The 18,470-nt window shown below is 36.5% G+C and overlaps 1 protein-coding gene across 2 annotated transcripts in view; it reads right to left on the reverse strand.

Moving 5' to 3' along the window:
• The window catches only part of ARHGAP6 (Rho GTPase activating protein 6), a 330,900-nt gene that overhangs the window by 56,177 nt on the left and 256,253 nt on the right, over window positions 1-18,470 (reverse strand). For both annotated transcript variants that reach the window (XM_036743443.1, XM_036743444.1), the window contains exon 3: window positions 16,643-16,714. In XM_036743443.1, the coding sequence (XP_036599338.1) occupies window positions 16,643-16,714 (72 nt within the window). The remainder of the gene's footprint in view (window positions 1-16,642; window positions 16,715-18,470) is intronic.

Raw genomic sequence — 18,470 nt, forward strand, 5'->3', positions numbered from 1 at the left:
TTTTTAATTTAGATGTTAGCACAAAAAGCCACAGAATTCTTGGGAATTGCTAGTGAGAAAAATGTTTTGAATGTTACCAGTTTTATTTTATGTACTGCGTTTTATGGGTTATTTCATGGTTACAGTGTTAGGAAAAGTGCAAATTATCAGAATTAATGTTTTGTTGTAAAAAATTGTATGCAGAAAAATGTATTTTCAGCAATCTCTAGCAAAAGGTTACAGTTATTTGTGATCATGGGAACCTAATCTCCTATTTCCCATTAGGGAAGAACATTTGTGTTTTTCACTTTCTCACCTTTTTCTAGGAACATTAACCCCCATGAAAGTTGAGGATTGCCTCTATATCTATATCTATATCTATATCTATATCTATATCTATATCTATATCTATATCTATACCTATATCTATGTCTATATCCATGTCTATATCTATACCTATATACATATATACAGAATAAATCTGAAATAATCAGGAGAGAGAAGGAACTAGAAGTACAGGGAATTGGGAAAGACTTCCTGTAGAAGATGGGATTTTAACCAAGACATGAAGGGAGCAAGCAGGAGATAGAAATGAGTAGGAAGAGTTTTCTAGGCATAAGAGACCATAAAAATGTCTGGCTGTGGGACGTAGAGTCTCCTGTTTAGGAATATCACTTTTACAGCTGAGTGGAGGATGGATTGGTGTGGATAGAGAATTGGGACAAGAAGACTAGTCAGCAGGGATGGATCAACAAGGGTCTGCGCCAGGGTGTTAGTAGTGTCAGAGGAGAGAAGGGTATGTACAAGAGATGCTGTGGCACAGATGGCACAGTGGATAGCACCAGGCCTGGAGGCAGGAAGACCCGAGTTCAAATTCAGCCTCAGACATTTGCTAGCTGTGTGACCTAAGGCAAGTCATTTAACCCATGTTTGCTTCAATTTCTTCACCTGTAAAATTGAGCTACTGATGAGAATGGTAGTCAGGCAAGGGAATAGGGATTTATATTGCAGGATATAGACTGGAGATGCAGGAAGGAAAAATGGAAGACTATGGATGGTCTAGGCTGGGGAAGAAGTTCCTTTACCTGTCTGGAGAAAGGGCATTTGTACATAAGGCTCAGTCACCTTGCCCTAGTTACAGCTCTGATAAAAAGGATAATTGCCTAGATTACATGCTGTTTTTTCCCTTCTGTCATTTATGTGAGCTTGGAGGAAATATACACGTACCCCTTAGTAGACAATACCATTTATCTGACGACGAGGCCCAGAATTTTAGTTATGGTGCCCAAAGGGATATAATTAGCTTTTGTAAAGCTGGTCTTGTATTTCCAAACCTATTTGGTGATGGAAACATATTAATTCAAAACAACATATGCAAAATTGTGCCTTACATAAAATCCTAGCAAATAAATCAACCCAAGTCAAGAAGTATTTATTAAACTCTCACTATGAACCAGGTTTTGTACTAAGTGCTATGGATTAAAAAAAAAAAGGCAAAAGACAGTCCCTATTCTCAAGTTGCTCATAGTCTAATGGGGGAAACCATACAATTATGAACATGTAATATGTATACAGGATAAATTGGAGATTATCAAATAAAAAATAATTTTTAAAAGCCTCTCACATTTAGCAAAAACAAAGAGATAGTAGCCAAAGTCCAATTGGTTTTTAGGCATTTAAGTTATGTCCAACTCTTTGCGATCCTACTCGAGGTTTTCTTGGCAAAAAGTCATAATAGTACAGAATAAATAGGAGGATGTATTTCTATTTGTCTCTATTATCAACACTGAGGGAGGATAGATAGTGAGTTAAAGCATTTATTAAGTTCTTACTCTGTGCCACATGTTTATGAAGGACTGGACATGTAAATTTAAGCAATGAGCTGTTGCCCTCAAGGGGCTTACCTATTAATGGGGGAAGATAACATATAGAGGGGCACTAGAAACCAGGAGGGGACCCTTGTGAGGCACAACACAGAAGTATGTAGAAATGAATATCTACATGCAGATTAGTCTCCTAGGTAATCAAATAAGTATGAATTTAAATCAGACTAGCTATAATACTTAATGTTCATGTTTGGAAAGAATTCTTTGACCTTGCATAAATTGGAACTATCATGGCTAGAGCCCAAATCCTGAAGCCTGTAAAATAAATTTTTTAAAATTAATTGCCATCTTGTTAAATTTTGATTAAGGACCTATTATGCTTGGCCCTATATTAGATTCTGTGGGCAACATAGGATACGGTAAGGTCCCTAGCCTTAAGGAGCTTATTGGGGAGAAAAGATATGGAAAATACAATAAATAATCAAAAGTCAGAGAATCTGGGTTCAAATGAGTGGGTTAGCTTAGATAGTTTTTGAAGTCTAGCTCTTGATCTGGCATCCCATGAAAAGATAAAGTACAGTCTATAATTAAGGGCTAAGACATGTAGTTTAAGAAATTCGGGGGTTTGGCAGAAGAAATAAAGGATTCATGGCCTTAAGTTGCATTTTGAAATATGGGTAAAGTTTGAGAGTTGTATAGGTGAAGAAGAGAAGAGAAAATGGTTAAGAACAGGAATGAAAGCTTGAGTGGAGCATATATGTGTGTTGTATACAAGTTAGAAAACAGATTAACTACATATGATGGAGCATTAAGCCAACCAAGCACAAAGTTTATATACAAAGATGAAAAACGTCTGTGGCATGGCAGGATGAAAGTGTCTACTTCCCTGGCCATTAAAGACAATCATTTTGCCCTAATTACGGCCTATTGTGTAGTAAAAATTAATTCCTATTTCTATGAATATATTGGAATTCCACAAGTTTTTTATTAAATAATGGGGAGCAAATTACCAGCAACATTTTAATTTACCAAGGGTGGAAATCTTGGTAGAAGATTTCTGTTAAATCAAGAATTAATGATATCTGGGAATAGAAAAGTAAACTTAAAAAGAATTTACCACTTTTGTTATCATCTTCCCTAGCTGTGGACATTAGCCAGAGTTTGATTTTGTGATAAAAAAAACCAAAAAAAACCTGTCATTCATATGAAGAGAGAGGGACATAACTTCAGAGACAGGTGGTACAGTAGATAGAGTGCTAGACCTGAAGTCAGGAAGACCTGTGTTCAAATCCAGCCTCAGACTAGTTGTATGACTTTAGGTATGTCATTTAACCTCTGTTTGCCTCAGTTTCCTTAACGGCAAAATGGGGATAATAATAGCATCTACCTCCCAGGGTTGTTATGAAAATCAAATGAGATATTATTTGTAAAGTGCTTAGCACAGTGCCTGGCACATAGGCACAATATAAATATTATTATTATTATTATTTTCCTTAAGTAACAAGTTATAGAAAACCAATACTTTTCCCCTGAAATGTGGAAATTGTACTATAAAAATAATTTTGTAATTCTGTCTGTAAGCATATTATTTCCTATTGCTTCATTTTTGGTGGTGGTAGTTATTAGTGATGGGGAGGAACTGAATTCAACCAATTAGGTGATAATCAGCTGCATATTCATCCTTTTCAAGACAGTCAGTCGCTTGATCAAATGAAACCATGGTTTTCCAAATCAGTTTATGCGTGTGAACAGAAGTTCTAATTGCCCTCAGTAAAATCAAGAAATCAAAATCAAGTTTGTTTCTTGAAACATGTGTCAAGACACTTTTTTTAAACTTGACCTGTGATTTCACTGCAAACTCCCTCTCTCTGGATAGATGTATCCCAGCTCTGGAACTTATGGTTTGAATCTAGTCTGCAATATTGAGAGGTTAAGTGATACGTCCATGTAATACTGCCCTTATGTGTCAGAATTGGGCTTGAACCTAGGTCCTTAGAACGCCGAATTGGACTTGATATCCAAGCCATTCAGTAAGATTACTATTACATTGCATATTGCCAATGCTATGAGGCTATGACTTCTTGAAATAAGACTAGTATATGTATCTGAGATTTTCCATTATAAATTCTTCTCTCCCCCCTCCCCCCACCTAATAAAATCTACTCACAGTAAGAGCCTAGTAATTTCTGCTTATTGACTACAGGAAGGCATTGACTCTCTCTATCTGGAAATCAAAATTCTATTATACTAATATAGATATAAAGTCATTGCTTTCTGTAATTAGTCACTGAAGGCAGATATGCAATGATAAGATTAATATTAGTTCCCCATAAAACTGAACAACAACATCCTCCTCCTGAACTAGGGCTGCAAGAAGGGAAGGAGGTAGTTCAGGAGACTGCTGTCAGTTTTTAACAATAACTGCATTTTTCATTTAGGAAACAGGATGTATTGACTTAAGGAGGAAATGAGGTGAAGGAATGCAGGTCACCTCTGTTAGCAGCTCGACTGAGAGATGGAAGGTTGTAACATATACATGAATGACACTTGACTTTTTCTCCATGCTTTGACAATAAAAATGCAAGAAAAGTCCTAGAACAGACTGTTTGCTTGGGGGGAAAATCATTAATCTGAAAAATCTGTTTGATGGAATGGTCTTGGGGAAGCTATGATTTAACAAAAACCAAGCATTGTGAAACCCATGAAGATTGTATTCAACTCAGGACAGTAAAAAAAGATGAACACCATAGGTCAAATCTCATAGTTACAAACATCTTAGGAAAATGAAATTTCCAAACCGTGGCTGATGGTTCACTATTTCCCAACAATATCCAGCATAGTTCATTCTAGTGCAATAAAATAATTTTGATGGTACCTTGGAACTCATAGAAATGGGATCTGATTCATCATAACATTTTAAAAAATAGAGTTGGTGACTTACAGTGATGCTCATACTTTTCAAAATAATCTTTATTTGATATTCCGGAGACCCATTGCCAAGCTGTGTATTTTTCGTTTCAGCAGACACCAAGGAAAACTATTTCCTTCCTTATCACTGTCAGCATACACACTTAAAAAAATGTAGGTACACACACACACACACACACACACTCATACACACCCTTTCCCCAAAGACTACATAGAATAGCAGCGATGTCAATAGTGAAAAACAAAAAAAATCTGAATAATATTAGATTGTGCTTACGCAACGTGAAATATTTCTATTTGAAGAATTGCATTGTTTTGTTGTTCAGTAATATCCAACTCTTTGTGACCCTATTTAGGGTTTCCTTGGCACAGATACTGGAGTAGTTTGTTGTTTCCTTCTCCAGCTCATTTTACAGATGAAGAAACTGAGGCAAACAGGGTTAAGTGACTTGCCCAGGGTCACACATCTAATAAATGTCTGAGGCCAGATTTGAATTTAGGAAGATGAGTCTTTCTGACTCCAAGCCTGGTACTCTCTTCACTGTGTCACCTAACTGCCCCCATTTAAAGAATGCTTTCAATATTGTATGAATATGCTCTGGGAATCCAAAAATCTCCCTGAATCACTTTCAAGGGACACTTTAAAGCAGCCACTTTAACTTCAGAGACTACTACTGTAGCCAGTTTATTTTATATGCTTCTAGATCTGCTAAAAGGCCATTTCTACTGCCATTAAAACTGGAATAGAATAAAAAACGAAAGGGTATTGGAGGAGTATGCTGGGCACACCCCTAGGATGTTTGGCATTAATCTGTCCTGCATTCTGTGAGGATACCAAAAAACATCCCTCTGCCAGCAAATCAGGGAAGAGATTGGAAATGTGCAGACAGTAGGACTAGCAACTACAAGAAAGATGAATTGAGAAGGCATTAATAACAAACCATATGAGGATTAGAGCGGCAAACAGTGGAATGATAAATGCAACATGAGGAGAAAAGAATGCCCAGTGGTTCATGGTAATGCTGGGTTTTAAATGTGTGATAAGCAGAAATCCTCACACTGTGACTCACCGAAAGCAGGCAGTAATAACCCACTGGCACAAAGAAAGTTTTAGGTAAGTATGGAAACCTTCAGAACATTTGCAAATAAATCAGAGACCTGGTCTGTCATTTTTAGCATCTGGAAACTTATAATGTCACTACTTATAAATGTGAATAATTAATGACCGGTAGAGATTACATAGACGAAACAGTTGAGGCTTTGGTTCTGATTTCCATCAAAATTATGTTCTTTTTTTCCACACAACAGGCTTAAATATTGACAATAGCTTTACTTTTTCCAAAGGGCTTTTCCCCTGCTTCTGTGTGCATTTATTCATTAGATTATACCATGCTGAAATCGGGGACCCTTTGCTTCTTGCTTTCCCTAACGGTCTTGCACTCCCTCTCCTAGGAGGTTTTAGAAGGTTGGTCACTGGTTCATCAAGCCCTTTGACAGAGACCATCCTTTAGCTTCCTTGCAAAACACATGGAAAAGCTGGAACTACTGCTTTTCTTAGCATCTGGGTTCTCTAGGACTAAAATGAGGATTCTCAAAAGTGCATTTAAAAATTCCTATTTGTGTGCTAAGAGGATAAGGTAAAAAGAGACAAAGAGTCAAAGAGTTGGGGGCGGCGGGGGGGAGGGAGGGTGAGAGAGAGAGAGAGAGAGAGAGAGAGAGAGAGAGAGAGAGAGAGAGAGAGACCCACAGACAACAAATATCCAACCCAAAGTACCAGGCCCTTCTGTCCAACATGTTGAAAAGCCATTACAAGAGTCTGTCCCCACCCTCTTCCCCACCCTTCCAATCCCAATCCACACACCCCTCCCAGAGTGGGATGATTGGAGTGGGGGGGGGGGGGGAGAAGATAAGGCAAAAAGGGAGGCTGAGAAAGAAAATAGTGAGTAAAAATAAGATGGAGGGAAATTCACAAACAGTAACTGTAACTTTGAATGTCAGTGGGATGTTTATAGTACCTCTTTGTGATGGCAAAGGACTGGAAATTTCAGGGACCCCCATTAATTGGGGAATGCCTGAACAAGTTATGGTGTATGGTTGTGATAAAATATTACTGTGCTATAAGAAATGAAGAGCTCAATGATCTTAGAAAAACATGGAAACACTTGCACACAACAATGAAAAGTGAAATAAGCAGAATCAAGAAAACATTGAATACAGTAATAGCAATATTGTTTTAAGAACAACTTAGAGCAAATACTTCATTTTGACTAGTATACACAAATTAAAAATAAAAGACATATGAAGAAGGCACTATCTGCCTCCAGAGAAAGAACTGATAACTAGAAGTATGTACAGAATAATTTACATATACATATATGCATATATATGTATATATGTATACACATGCATATGCATATACACACATACACCTATTTGTGTCTAATTGTAGCCATCTCTAGGGTGCAGCCAGGAGGGAGGGAAGAAAAAAAGGAAACTTACATGGTAACTTTATTATATTTAAAAGGAATAGCAAGTACATAACAGATTTGCAGTGTTATGTGCAATCATCTTTTTTATTATGCTATGTTAAGGAAATTCTTGCTTAATTCCATAAATTAAAACTAAAATATATTTTTAAACACCACTTCCAGTTATTCTTTTAGAAGGTGGTTATGAACATCTTTCCCTTGTCCCATGCCCCCAAATTTGGTGGCTGATGTAGATTTACATGGTACATCTTTGCCTACTAGTCCTGGCCCTACTGTCTCTGACATATATTTTAAAGGTTGTAACTTCTAGGGTGATCTGGCTAATATAGCATTTATAGGGGCAGAACCAAGATGGCATTCTAGCTCAACATTTTACCTCTTACAACTTTAAAATAAGATGTCAAATCAAACTCTAAAGTGGCATAACCAACAAAAGGTCCAGGTGAGACATTTTTCCAGCCCAGGACAACTTAGGACTTGAGATGGAGAGCTCTGTAGCACTGGGGTTGGGGTTGACTGGAAATGCAGCATGGCTGGCAAGGCCAAGAGTAAGCCTTGGAGGCGGTGGCAGAAGAAGCATTTATCAGGAACTCTTGCTGGCCAGAGATGGTAGGAGCATTGAAACCTGAAACACAGAACGCCTGAATACAGAAAGAGATTCCAGGTGACCTCTGTGTTAGTACTGGGTGCCAGACTGGGCACCATTTGATAACCCTACTACCCATAACCTAGGTCCAGGTTACACAGTTCTAGAGTGGAGAGGTGTGCTTGCAGTCGCAAAGGAGTAGGGGCCCTTGTTCTGAGTTGCAGTTAGGAGAGGAGCTGTAGTTGTGACAGAGGAGGGGCCCAAGACCAAAGTACAGACCAGGAAAATAGTGACCACATCTGTTCTTGGATCATATCCCTTTGGAAGCACCTAAAACTAACAGGCCCCGAAATTAGCTGTGAAAACAGCAAAGTGAAAAAAACTGAAGCTTGGCATAGTGATACCCTGCTCCCGCTTCGGGAAAGCAGAGGCCAATTCTAACATATAGCACAAAGTCAAGAAATAGGTTGGAAAAATTGTGGTGACAGGGAAGCTCAAAATACAAACTCAGAAGAAGACAAAGGAAAAAAAAATGCACTTTGGACACAATCCCAACAAGAATTCCTAGAAGAACTAAAGAAAAGGCTTTAAAAAAAAAGGAAAAAAAAGATTTTAAAAATCAGAGTTATAGAAGAGAAATTGGGAAAATAAATGAGAGTAATTTGAAATAGCCTGACACAAAAAACACTGAAGCAAATAAGTCTTAAAAAACAGAGTTGGCCAAATGGAAAAGAATGAAAGCTCACTGAAAAAAATAATTCCTTAAAAATTAGAAGTGAGCAAGTAGAAGCTAATCACTTTATGAGTTAGCAAGAAACTATAAAACAAAGTCAAAAGAATGAAAAAATGAAAGAAAATGTGAAATCAGAAAAACATCAGAAAAACTACTGACCTGAAAAATGAATCAAGGAGAGATAATTTAGGAATTATTGGACTATCTAAAAGCTAGGATTTTTAAAAAGAGCTTAGGCATCACATTTCAAGGGATTATAAAGAAAAACCGTGCAGATATTTTAAAACCAGATGGCAAAATAGAAATTGAAATAATGCACTCATCACCTCCTGAAAGATCCCAAAATGGAAACTTTCAGGAATATTATACCCAAATTCCAGAGCTCCCATGTAGGAAAAAATATTGCAAACAGCCAGAAAGAAACTATTCAAATACTGTGGAGTGGTAGTTGGGCTCATACAAGATTTAACAGCTTCCATATTAAAAAGCCTAGAGCTTGGAAAACGATATTCCAGAAGGCAAAGGAGTTAGGATTATAACTAACAGCAACAGCAACCTAACCAGCCAAACCAAGTGTAATCCTTCAGGGGAAAAAATGGATATTTAATGAAATAGAAGAATTCCAGGCTTTCCTGATTGAAAAAAAAAAGGAGCTAAATAGAAATTCAACATTCAAACACAAAACTTAAGAGACAAAGATGAAAGCGTTTACATTCTTGTATGGGAAAATGTTACATGAAACCCCTAAGAACTTTATCATAAGTAGGGTAGTTAGAAGGAGTCTGATTAGTCAGAGGGCATGAGTCAATATGTTGGGATGATCTCAAAAGAAAAATGGAAGACTGAGAAAGAGGGAAGTACTAGGAGAAGAGAGAATAAGAATGGGGAAAATTATCTCACATAAAAGAGGCATGAAAGGATGAGTTTTTATAATGGAAAGAGAAATGGTATGGAGTGGGCAGTGCTTGAATCTAACCCTCATCTCTATTGGTTCAAAGTGGGGAGAATATCTATACACACTTAGTTATGTATAGAAATATCTTACTCAACAAGGAAGTAGGAGGGGAAGGGGTCAGGTCTTACCCTTTCTGACTCCAAATTTTGCTTCTTTTGTATCCCCAGCACTTAGCACCTTGCCTGGCACACAGTAGATGCTTAATAATTGTTTATTAATTGATTAATATCACATCTCTGTCCTGCCCCTACTCCTAACTCTCCCCTTAGTCAAAGATGAATATTGCAGAAAATCAAATGGAAGTGGCAGCACTTGCAGAAACCAGGTGACACAGCGGATAGAGTCCTAGACTTGGAGTCAGAAGGAACTAGGTTCAAATCCAGCACCAGATACTTACTAGCTGTGTGACCTTAGGCAAGTCACTTAACCTCTCATCCTCAGCTTCCCCATCTCTAACATGAGGATAAAGATAGCAATTCCCTTATGGGGTTGTGGTGAGGACCTATTGAGATAGCACATGCAAAGCACTTTGAAAATCTTAAAATGTTATACAAATGCTAGCTATTGATGATGCTTATGAAGATGATGAAATAGTAACCAGCTTATAATTCAGTAGGCCAGTGGAAATATCCACAGGCCAGTGGAAATTGGACCTTTTTGGTACCATTTATAATCGTATTGGTGAGATGACTCCCTCACTCCATACATACATTGCCTGCCCAGGCGGAATATACAGATAGAGTGAAGAGATTGGTTTTTTTACATACCTATACATTATCTTTGCTCTTTATTATGCAACACTGGCGCTGTGTCTAAACATTTTAATTTTTATCCTTTAGGGATTGCTATGTGTGTTGACTATTTCATTTTCTGTTGACATTTAATGTCAAAGAGCTATAAAAATGTCAATTTGTTACTATTGCAATGTTTCCATTGCTTAAGAACTCTCATATAACCATGCCCTTAAGTGGTGAAGAGAATGATGTAATCAGATTTAAGCAGGAAGAAAACTTGCCAGAACTTAAATGATTCCCGTATTAAAACAGTAACAACAAATGATTTTATATAGATTATAAGCATGAGATATGTAATAGCCTTTGAGATCAGTATGAAATACTCTAATTCTCATACTGTACAGTAATAAGAAACCTAATTTAGATTAGATTTCCAGGTAGGAGAGTGAGTTGGATTTTAAAGTCCTTGGGAGAATCAGTGGTAGAAGCAAGATTACTTTTGGGGAAAGTCTGGAGAAAAAGCTTAAGTCTTTATATGACAGGCTTTCTTTATAAATATCAGCTTGGAAATGGTGCTTGTAAAAATATAAACTATAATACAGGTTACATGTTTAGATGGAAAGGAAGAAAGCAATATTACTGTTGTCCTGCTGTTATAAAATGGCATTTATAATAAAACATAGAACATGATTCATTTCATCAGACCAATTAATATATGGAGCATTTATGAACCACACCCTCTCCACTGGGAGAGTAATTCCATTCTGAAAAGTTGTTCAACTTTATTTTTAGATGATCCAGTGAGAAGGGTCATTCAGAATTTCCTGTTTTTTTATTCTCTGGCTCTTAAACTGAAACGATTATCATTTTTACATGTGCAGCTGTTAGGAACCCAAATGCTAATATTCAAGTGAAAGGAAACAATATGAAACTGTTGGTTCTGTGCCAAAATAGCACGCTGTTCCTATCCCAGAACACTTAGGCAGTGCCTCTCAAAGTTTCCATATAGTTATCATAAATATAAGCTTCTGGCGCAGGGAAGTGACTACTAGATGCGCAGTTAGGAAAGCCTTAGATTTCAATACTGGCGCTATCACTCACTAGTCTGGTAGTCTGGTGGTCTGTGGACCCCTTCTTAGAATAATATTTTTAAATCCATAAAATACAATACATAATATTCCAAAGGAAACCAGTTATATTAAAATATATCCATCCTCCCACCCACTCACCCGTCCATCCATCTACCCACCCTCCCATCCATCCATCCATCCATCCATCCATCCATCCATCCCTATCTATCTATCTCTGTCTGTCCATCCGTCCGTCCATCTGTCTGTCTACTTATCTCTGACTCTCTCCCTCTCTCCGTCTCTCTGTCTCTCTCTCTCTCTGTCTCTCTCTCTCTGTCTCTCTCTCTCTCTCTGTCTGTCTCTCTTTCTCTGTCTATTTCTCTCTCTATGTTAATGGACCACTCCAGATTAAGAACCCTTGCTTTAAGCAAATCACTCAAACCTATCTGAGCCCCAGTTTCCCTATCTGTAAAACGGGGATGATAACAATAGTCGTGAAACTTAATCTCATGGAGATTTTGGAAGCGAAGCACTTGACAAACTGTAAGGTGCTATGCAAAGTAAGCCGTTTTTATGCTTGCTTCCCTGCTCCTCCCCCATGGACCCATTAAATTCATCATCTTTTGACATCAGACAGAATCACCCTCTCCTGCTGGCAATGTGTATTTAACCTCAATATTGAATGCTATTTTAAATAAAAGTAGCAAATAAAAATTAAAAAAAAAATTAGATAATTGAATGCTACTTTAACGTTTGTCTTTTTGCAAGGCTAAATTCATAGCTCATTGGAAGAAGAATACGGTCCCTGAGAAATTGTGAGGCCTATTTGGCCTTGAGACTCTGCAGTGGTCCCACTTATATTTACTAGATAGCTAGTTAACATTCCTACCATTCCTAACACTAAGTCTGTCATGTCTCCTCCAAGAGGAGGATGCACACATACACACACACACACACATACACACACACACAGAAAAATACGAACACATGCATGTGTACACCTCACACTTAAGACCAAAGTATAATTTTTTCCTCTAAAACAATGTTTAGTTTGATGACTTGAGCCTGTACATGTTCTTTGTGAACTACTGGAATTTAAATTCTGAGCATTTTGTTCCCCACCTTAGTTTATATTCCACACTAGAATTCATCAACCTTAAAACCAACAATACTAAAAATTGGGGTCTATTGGAAGCAATTCCTCCGGTCCTTGCTCCTTATATATACCTGTTGAAACCCTACTCATCGCAATAATACTTGTATTATATATTTGGCAGGGTTGTATGTTGAGAGGCAATAGGTTTATAGTATAAAGTGTGCTGTACCTGGGTTTGAATCATACCTCTGACACTGTGTGAAATTTAACCCCTCTGAGATACAGTTTCCTCACCTGTAATACAAGGGCAATAATACACTGCCCATCTCACGGGGTTATTGGAAGGATCTAATAAGATACTGCGTATGTGTGTATGTATATGTATGTATGTATGTATATGTGCATGTATATATGCATATTCATACACAATACCCATGTGTGCATATATAAGTATAGATACATATATGTGTATCTATACATATATGATTTTGAGTATTATTTTCAAGTAGTTTTGGCTAAAATACCACTTTCTGTAAGAAACAGTCTTCCTTAATACTAATGCTTTTCCCCTGGTAATTGCCTCCAATTTATCCTGTTTATATCTTGTTTGTACATAGCTTTTTGCATTCAACTGTGAGCTCCTTGAAGGCAGGGACTGGTTTTTGCCTTTCTTTGTATCGCTAGTGCTTAACGCAGTGTCTGGCACTTAATAAATGGTTGTTGACTTGATTATTCAATTGTTAGTTAATTTAATTAATAAATCAATAAAATTATAATTATTATATAATTATAATATACATTAATGAAATAATAAAATTAATTGATAAATACATTAATTAATTTAAAAGATTATTCAATTAAGTAAGATCCTGCTAATGTCAGACATCGAGCTAGACAACAGGGGTACAAAAACAAAGAAGACAGTCCTCCCTAAAGGCACTTATGTTCTGTTGGAGGAGCTTGGGACCTCAGAAACCATCTAATCCATCTCCTTTATTTAACATCTGGGAAAACTAAGGTCCAGACAGACGAAATGATTTCTCCAGAATGGCAAACACACTAAAAAGCAGTGCTGGGGTTTAAACCCATGTCCTTTGATATCAAATTCAGTGCTTATTTCATTGTAACTTTATGAAGTTTTAGAAACTATGAAAGACTATAATAAATATTAGCTATTAAAATAATGATGATTTTGACTCCTGAAAACTCAGGAGACTTGGCTTGGAAATTCCTTTTTTAAACTCTAGAGAAATTTCTATTTCCTTCCTCAGATACTGACTCGGCCAAAGTTTCTCATAGCTTAGTAACTTCTAGCTTGGGTGACAACAGTGAGCTTTAAAATGAGGGCAGTGACCCTCAAGGATTATGGGAACATGAAGACAATATCACCAATTAGTGTTAAAGAGAGTTACATTATAGTAGGGATCCTGAAGAGTTGATGATGGTTTAGAAAGGCCTTAATCATTTGGGTCCTTTCTAGAGATACCATTTTTCCTTCCTTATCAAGCTCACATTTCTATAATAATAACAATGGCACACAATTATTTAATTCTTTAAGATTTACAAATTACTTTAAATCTCATTTGGTTCTCGCAATAGCCCTGTGAGTTAGGTGCCATTATTATCCCTACTACAGATGAGGAAACTGAGACCCAGATAGGTGATGTGATTTGCTCAGAGTCACAGGTGTCTGAAGCAGTATTCGAACACAATAGGTCATCGCGCCTCTAAGCGCAGGAGTTTATTTCTATGGTCTTTAAAGTTCATACTTTCTTGACAACAATTCTATGAGACAGGAAGCCCAAGAATTATCACCCTCCTTTTGCAGATGAGGACACTGAGGCTTAGAAGGGCCAGGTGACTTGCCTCAGTTGCTTACATAGAGAGCTGCAAAGCTGAGACCTGAATTCGGGTCTCTTAGTTACAGGAACAAGGTGCCATATGCACTACAGGAACAAAATCAATAGGGTTACTCCTAATAGTCAATTGCCAAGTTTTACCTACATGGAAATGAAGTCATTTGCTGGATAGGTCTGTGTCTCTGGGCTTTTAAAAAAGTTAATATTCATTCTAAATAATACATACATATATGTATATGTGTATATATGTGAGTGTATACACACGTGTTTTATATATATATATAATATATATATTATATAGATATGTATATGTTGTTCAGTTGTTTTCAATTGTGTCTGACTCTTTATGACCACATTACAATGTTTTCTTGGCAAAGATACAGGAGTGGATTGCCATTTCCTTCTCCAGTTCATTTTACAGGTTAGGAAATGGAGGCAAACAGGGTTAAGTGACTTGCCCAGGGTCACACAGCTAGTAAGTGTCTGAGGCCACATGTGAACTTAGGAAGATGAGTCTTCCTGATTCCAAACCCAGCTCTCTATCAACTGTGCCACTTACCTGTACACACATACACACATATACATATATGCTTATATAAGATATATATACACATATGCATGCATCTATACCTATCTTTCTAACTAGTTTGGATTCAGCATGAAAACATTTGGTCTTTCTGATTAATGTACATCTCTAGAAATTAACCATGGTAAAGTGAATCATATTGATATGGTCCACTTCGACCTCAGGTCCATACATCTGTATCAATCAAAGGAAGATTTAGACTTTAAAAGGGTACACATACACACACACACACACACACACACACACACACACATGCACATTTTGTTATTCTAAACTTCACAAATATCAATCAACACCACCATTTCTTTATAGAAAATATAGAAAAAGAAGATTCTATATGAAATCTTGAGTCTGTTATAGCTTGCTTTTTAAAAAGCATACACAAATTAAACATGTTAAGTTTCATGGCTGTCCTGCTCATCCGTGTCTCACTCTGAACTTCTTTTCCATTTTTTTCTAAAACTTTTCAAAAAACTCTTTAGTCACTTTCTTTTCTTCTCTTTTTTTTTTCTCTTTAGGATGGCTTAGTTTTTATGACTTGCAAAAACCACAGAACAAGTCTTAGATAGGAAAATTTAAACAGTCACACACTGGTAGATGATCACATGTTATATAAATATGTAGTCTTCTGATAGGAAAATGAAAAAGTAAGGCATGACGTGTTTGAAGTTGTGCTTTATGATTTCTAAGGTTCCTTCTAGCTCTAAGTCTGGTAGGAAAAGCTAGTCATATCCTCATCCAATGCCCCCTCCCTTCCTATGTTTTTTTTTCTTTCTCTCTTTCTCCCTGACATTAATAACACAAATTTGCCCAATGGTTAAATCTGTAATTAAACCTATGGCTATGCACCATACTTAGCCTCAGCTTAGTCAACTGGCCTGTGCAGAAAATGAGCCCTATCTTCGGTGTCATTAATACCATATCCCTAACCAACTGAGGCCACGAAGTCAACATATGGTTACTCTGACAATAGGCATAATGGATAGAGTACTGGGTCTAAATTCAGGATGTCCTGATTCCAAATTCAGCTCCAGATATTCCCTAGCTGTGTGACTTTACGCAAGTCACTTAACCTCTGACTGCTTTGGTTTCCTCATGACAATAGTATCTAATTCCCATGGTTGTTGTGAGGATAAAATGACATAATATTTTTAAAAATGTGTTTTCATAAGTAGAGCCTATATCGGATTGCATACCGTTTTGGGGAGGGGGGAGGAGAGCGCAGGGGAGAAAATTTGAAATTCAAAATCTTATGGATATGAATGTTGAAAATTAAAAATAAATTAATTAATTTATAAAAAATCTTTTTCAAACTTTAAAGTGTTTCATGTATATCTTTTTCTATATACACATATACAGGTATGTGTATATATACATATATACATATATATATATACATACACACACACACACACACACACACATATGCTCTTATTAACCCAATTAACCAAGTAGTTAGCCCAAATGTCAACCAATAAAGACTGAGTGTAGCAGCCTCTAGGTGGCGCAGTGAGTAGAGCACCAGCCCTGGAGTCAGGAGGACCTGAGTTCAAATCTGACCTCAGACATTTGACACACTTACTAGCTGTGACCTTGGGCAAGCCACTTGACCCCAGTTCCCTTGTTTCCCCCCCTCCAAAAAAAAACCCAAAACAAACAAACAAAAAGACTGAGTTAGCATTTCATTTTAATTTAATGTATCTGAGCAATGTACAGAATTCATGAAGTGCAGAAATTCCACCAAATCCAATGCTAATGCTCATTGAAAGAATCTCATACTTTAGTTCATTGAATACTTTACCTCGGTCTTTGTTTTTCTCCTTTCCTAGTGAATCCAGTTTCTTTCTCAAAGATTTCTTTCTTTTCTGTCCATCTGTAAATATTTAAAAAATGAGAAATTTTAGGATAGGATCAAATATTTACCTTTGCAGATTATAAACAATTTATTTGAAAAAAATTATGAATTCACTCTTTTAAAAATCTCATTCTATTAATTTACCTGCTTGGTCAAAATACAAATATTATTTCCTTAGATACCCAATAACTTTCAAAAGGATATATAAAAACAATTTAGACTAGGTGACCTTGCCTTTTAATTTCCTTCTGTTCAAGGAAAGTATCTCCCTTTACAAGTAATTAATTTTTCAATAAATTATATTTTTCAGTCATATGAAAGAATACTCCAAATCAGTAAGAATAAGAGAGATTCAAATTGAAATAACTCTCAAGTTTTACCTAATACCAGCAAATTGGAAAGAATAACAATAGATAGTAACAGTCAATATAAGAGAATTTAAAGAAAGATGGGTACACTAATACATTGTTGGTGGAATTGTGAATTGGTTTAATAATTCTGAAAAGCAATTTGGAATTACGAAAAAATTATTTAAATCTTCATTATTTGAACCACATATCCCACTGCTAGATATGTATATCAATGAGATCATTGACAAAAACAAAGGCCATATAGACATCTAAAATATTTGTAAGAGACCTTTTCTATGAATTATCTATCCATTGAGTTGGGGGAATGGTTAAACAAATTTGGCCTCTTAGACTGGGTATCCCCAAGGCTCTATCTCTCTGGTCCTACTACTTTCTTCTCTAAATATTATATGTGAATATAATGGAATATTACTGTGTGATTAAAAAAATCGTGAATATGATGAACACAAAGAAATACAGGGAGTCATCAACTGATGAAAAGTAAAATAAGTTGAAAGAGGAAAACCATACATAATGACATCAACAATGTAAATGGATGCAACAGCAGCAAAACAATAGAAACTGAATGCTGTGAAATTATAATGTTCAGTCTTGTATATAGAAAAGAGGTACAAGAAGGCACCCTTTATTCTAATTTGCAGAACTGTTGGACTATGAGTAGGGAACCTTGCATATACTATCTGACATTTTTGATATATTGGTTACTTTCACTATTTTCCCCTCTATTTTTTATTCTTCATTATTAGGGATGGCTTTCAGGGACAGAGAGAGGGATAGGAAATATATTGGAAAATCTAGGTGATACAAAACCAAACTATATCAATAAAATTGCTTTTTAAAATGATGCCGGGACATACGTTTTAAAATATGATTTTTCCATTGCTGTTTAATCAAAATGCCTGATTATATTGGTCCAAAAAATGAAACAAAAATTCCCGGAAATAAAGCAAATTAACCTGAGATCTAATTAAATAATAAGGTCTGAATGGATCAGATTAATTCCTGGATAGATTTAAAACTCATCCTAACCAACCAAGTGGCCTGGTCCTCAGAGTTGGGAACAATGCTACTCTTCTTTTCATATTTGCTGTTCTGCTTTGCCTACTTCCATATCAATCTAATTTAAATTGTAAACTCCATGGCACAAGAAAATATGCCCCAGTCCTTTTAAAATAAACTTCTGTCTTCAAGTTCTGATTGCAGATACTTATTGGCTACTTGCTTTTAGTCCTGTCTCTTTGTGACCTCATTTTAGGTTTTCTTGGCAAGGATACTGGAGTGGTTTGCCATTTCCTTCTCCAGCTCATTTTTACAGATGATGGCAAATAGCGTTAAATGACTTGCCCAGGGTCGCACAGCCAGTAAGTTTCTGAGGCCAGATTTGAACTCAGGAAGATGAGTCT

Source organism: Trichosurus vulpecula, chromosome 2, assembly GCF_011100635.1.
Source record: "Trichosurus vulpecula isolate mTriVul1 chromosome 2, mTriVul1.pri, whole genome shotgun sequence".
Taxonomy (NCBI): Eukaryota; Metazoa; Chordata; class Mammalia; order Diprotodontia; family Phalangeridae; genus Trichosurus; species Trichosurus vulpecula.